General features: G+C 32.8%; 1 protein-coding gene across 1 annotated transcript; it reads left to right on the top strand.

Moving 5' to 3' along the window:
- The first annotated feature begins 3,228 nt into the window (after positions 1-3,228).
- Positions 3,229-3,738, top strand: LOC122055199 (pectinesterase inhibitor-like). Its single transcript, XM_042616575.1, has one exon. The coding sequence runs from the start codon at positions 3,229-3,231 to the stop codon at positions 3,736-3,738; it is 510 nt and encodes a 169-aa protein (XP_042472509.1).
- Positions 3,739-5,112: the final 1,374 nt, after the last annotated feature.

The following is a 5,112-nucleotide window of genomic DNA, read 5'->3' on the forward strand; positions in this document are numbered from 1 at the left end:
TAGCCGGTCTACTCGGTGCTCTAGTCCTCCGTCGTTGCCTTGATTGGAACCATCGACAAATCGATTAGGGAACATCCAAACCTTTGTCCTATGTGTACAACCTTAGAGGAATTTTGTTTCCTACATTCCCTTTGCTTACGGCTAATCCAGTTGCAAGTTTCAAACAAATCTGGTGTAACTTCATAGGTGACCTTCAATTCAACTTGTGTCCTGGTAGGTAAAACAATTGACATCTCAGACACCCTTTCTGGTTGGACATTGATTTCTACAAGAAGCAGGGCATATGTGAGCCACTCTTGAGTCCGCAAAAGCATGTTCGTATACAAGGGCTCACCAATTTCCGAGCCGATCAAACTAAGCACCCTCAGAGTCCAATAATTCAAAGGAAGACCATGGATTTGAACCTAAGCCAGAATATAATGACCATCTTCATCAAAGAAGAAATAACTTGACATTTGTTTCAAGAATAGTGGAATCCCAAAAACAAAGTATGGCCTTCCAAGCATAATACGATTTCTATCCTCCACTTTGTGAAATTTGTAAACCACGCATCCACTTTTGTGCATGAATAAGCCACTACGAATACCCCAACGATTCAAAATAAGCTCCACTCCTCCACGTTTTGGATGCCTCCCCATAATCAATCTCAATTTGAATCTGTTGCCCCGATCATTCGAACTGGTATAGAGGAGCTTTCCAATTATATTTGAATAGATTTGTCACGATCCACCTATATGATCTGTCCACTTGTGATTATCCGTACTCATAGCCCCACTCGGCGCCGGGATCGCATCCTCAGTCTGCCCATCAAATTTCACATTGTCTGGTCTAGTTGTGCCAGCAATATCAGTAATCATTTTGTTAACCCTCAAGTCTGGTATAACCACCTTAGCAACCTATGACATCTCAACATCCTTGTTGGCATTTACATCATTAAAGCTAGCAGCAGACTTGCCAGCTAGCGAGGGATGATCAGCAGGCTGAGTCAAACCTTCCATCTTGCCATTTCAGTGCAAGAAATGATAATAGGAAAAAAAATCTGAACAATACAACATAATTGGAAAGAATAGCTACCTATTGCCTTGTGCAAGACTGTTAGAAACACCTACCAAATTTGATATACCTTCCCCTTTTACTTCACCTTCCTCCCCAAGACAAGAAAAGCTCTGGCGATTGTCGGAAAATCTTGAAAACATAACCACAGTAGCCTGCAGCTTCACATACTGCCCAATAACATCTCCTCTAACTTCAGCCACCACCTTCACCGGAAAAGATCACCAACTCTAGAGAAAGCATTCTTACTGCTCTTTTAAAAATCGATATTACCATATAGTTGTGCTACTTATATTTCATGGTTAAAGCCACCTAAAGGCTAAAGTCGTGAAGCTAATGGTTGATCCAGCCTCCATGTAAAACTTGCACAGATGGTTAACTCAATTAAGATGATATGCATTTTAAGTTTTGATACCAAAGAACAACTTACAATGGTATAAATGAACATTCAAATGTATGCATGTTGAATATCTCTAACGATATGTCTTGTTACTAATTTATATCCTCAACTATTGAAAAAAATCAATTGGCCTTTTTAGTTTTCTTTGATGTAATCCTGATAAAAAAAAATGATTCTATATCAAAATAAGAATTTCTTAAGAATCTAATTCTCAGATCAGAATTTAAGCAACAAAATAAGAATACAATTTCATTTTTTTTTAGAAAAATAGAGAATCGTCCTATTGGCCTCTATATTTGTGTGTGACCATTATAAAAAGGAGAAATTTGCATGTAATTTTCATTGGCAAACACAATTTTGCATGTACTCCTCATTAAAAAAAATCTTTGTTTTCACTCTCTAGTCTAATATACTTATCTAATTGCCCCTGATATTTTAAGTATAAAAAATCTAAAAATGAGTATAATTCTTCTTAAATTCAGTACATTAAATTAGAACCTAGTATATTTTCTATTAAATTGAGTACGATTCTTTTTCCATATTAATTTGGATGGAAAATATATTAGATTTTCTTTAAATGATGCTGAATTTAGAAGGAATTATATTAAGTAAGAAAAAAGTTATGCTTAATTTAATAGAAAATATACTCGATTTTAGTTTAAAATACTGAATTTAATATGAATTATACTTGTTTTTAGACTATTTGTACCTAAAAAATATGAGGGTCAATTTTAATAGAAAATATACTCGATTCTAGTATAAAGTACCGGGTTTAAGAGGAATTATACTCATTTTAGTATACTTTCTATCAAATTGAGCATGATTTTTTTCCACCTCAATTGGATGGAAAATATACTAGATTTTCTTTAAATTGTACTAATTGGATAGAAAATATACTAGATTTTCTTTAAATGGTGTTAAATTTAGGAGGAATTATATTAAAATAGGGAAAAAATTATATTCAATTTAATAGAAAATATACTCGATTCTAGTGTAAAGTGCTGACTTTAAGAGGAATTATATTTATTTTTGAAACTTTTGTACTAAAAAATTTGAGGGGTAATTAGCTAACAATATTTACATGAAGAAGTTGAAGCAAATAAAACATTACATGAGGAGTGGAAATAAAATTTTTTAGAATTAGAAACTACATACAAAATTAAAGTTGTGATGGAAGATTTTTCTCTATTTTGCCATTATAAAAATATATTTTTTATTTTGTCCTAAATAAATAAATTAATATAATAAATTATCAAAAAAATTAATATAAAATAAATCATTAAAAAATAATAAATTAGATAACACTGAACTTGAAATGACCGATTCAATAGTACAAATTTTTTTCATTAGTCGTCCAAATAAAGACGACAAAATAGATTTTGAAATTTATTAACATTTTTTTTCTTTTACGATTTCTCCTATTTGATTCCGCTCACAATGAATTACATATAAGTGAAATATCTCGTAATTACACGCCCACTTGAGAGACCAGTAAACAATTAAATACATTAATACCGGTCATTCAATCACAATAATTTAAATAGATGATTTTAAAACAAATAATTAGAGATTAAAAAAAAACACAAAGTATTTAACGCGTCCCTATCCTATCAAATTTGGTTTTGTGAAATAATAACTGGAAACATTAAAATCTATCGTATGAATTAATTATACAGCTGTTCGCTTATTCTACTATAAATAGTGTACACCTCTTCTGACCTCAGTCAGATTCCGCAAGCAATTCGGGCGTCGAAAGCCTGAACCTGGAATTTACCATGGCGCGTTACACCGCCCTGTCTCTCCTCCTCTTTGTCCTCTCCGCCGCCCCCCATCACTCCTCCGCCGCAGTCTCCGACTCGCTGAAGAAAGCTTGCGCCAAATTCGTCTACCCCGACTTCTGCCTCAAGGCGCTTGGAGACGACCCCCGCAGCGCGACCGCCGACCTCCGCGGCCTCGGACTCATCTCTCTCGAACTGTCCGTGGCCAGCGCCAAGGCTATCAGCTCCGATTATGCTCAGCAACGACGCGACCCGTCCCACGACGCCAGCGGCAAGAACTGGCTGGATTCGTGCCTGCTCCTCTACCAGCACAATCTCCCTCCTCTGCTGGATTACTCCCACAAGTTTCTGGAGAGCGGCAGCCCGGAGGTTGGGAGAGGGTTATTGACTCAGGCGGGACAGGTTGCAACTGTTTGTGACGGAGGGATTAAGGAGGGAGACAAAGCTAACTTGGGATCCCTCATTTTCCTCGCACAGAGGTTCATGGAGCTCCTCAGTCCCCAGTAGCAGCTGCATGCCTTAATTATGTATTTCTAGTTTGATCACAATAACGATAAGAAGAGGAATGTAATCCTCAATTTGGCTGCTAATAAGAATTGTCGTGATGAAATTTATGTTCTTAACGCATCAATTATAAATAATCTCATGAATGCATTTGTTTCTGATCTATATGATGAAATTTAACTTCTTTCAAAAACAGAGAGTATAAGGTTTTCTAAATGGTTAGTCATGATTTCGATACTAATTGAAGTTATTGTAGGAAATAACATTAATAAACCCTGATCTCTTTTTTTTTTTAACAAAAAAAAAAATCTTCCATTGTATATATATTCTTTTTGAAATCTTGATCGCAAGAAATATTTTTTCATTCAAAGTTGAACTTATCTTAATAATACTTTTATTGCTATATCTTCTTTTTATCTCGCTAATAGGGATAATGCTAATGTTTAATTAAATGATACTGGTTTAATTTCAACAACAAAAAAATGTTAATGATTTATATTTATGTAGGCATGCATATTTTGACAAATACCTTACATGTTTAGCCATGCTAGAGCATCCATATCAGTTACTCTAGCTAAAAATTTTATTTTAAATTTTAGATAGAATAACTAAAAAGTTTAGGGAATCAAATTTCTACCCTAAATATATAATAATATTTTTTTTAATCTCTCTCCTTCCACTAATTCCCTTTCCTTCTACTAAAAATTAAAGATAATGAAAATTTTAGGATAGTTGATGTAGTGTATAGTGAAAAATAGTTATCTAAATTTAATAAAGTGAGCTATTTACCCTAAATTTTAGATATAGTGATAAGGAAACTGATGTGAATGCTCTCCTTTCTTTGAAGGTAGCATCGGTTTTGGTATCTTTCCCTATTTAAAAAATCATTACCCAATTATTTTTTTCTTTTTAAAATGAATTTACAAATGAAAAATAACTCTCCAAATAAGGTTCCATTAAGTTCTTAATGGAAAATGATATATTTTTTTCCATATTTAGAGAATGAATAATTATTACTAATAGTTATTACTAGCCAAACATACAGAATAAATGTTAAAAATTATATCATTTTCCATATTTAGAGAATGAATAATTATTACTAATAGTTATTACTTGCCAAACATAGAGAATAAATGTTAAAAATTTAAATAATAATTCTTCAAGTAATCTTAATAATTATTACTCTTGTCAATCCATAATTTATTATATATGACAAGACAGCGCAAAATGTTAAAATAATAATTAAAAATTAACTCGTATTAGTTATTACTATTTATTAGCGAGATACAGAATTTTACATTTGTTATTTTCCTTTTCGTCTTCTATGACAATTTAATCGATCTTCCAAAAAAAACAATACTTTCTAATTTATGAGAA

The sequence above is a fragment of the Zingiber officinale genome, chromosome 3B (assembly GCF_018446385.1).
Source record: "Zingiber officinale cultivar Zhangliang chromosome 3B, Zo_v1.1, whole genome shotgun sequence".
Lineage (NCBI taxonomy): Eukaryota > Viridiplantae > Streptophyta > Magnoliopsida > Zingiberales > Zingiberaceae > Zingiber > Zingiber officinale.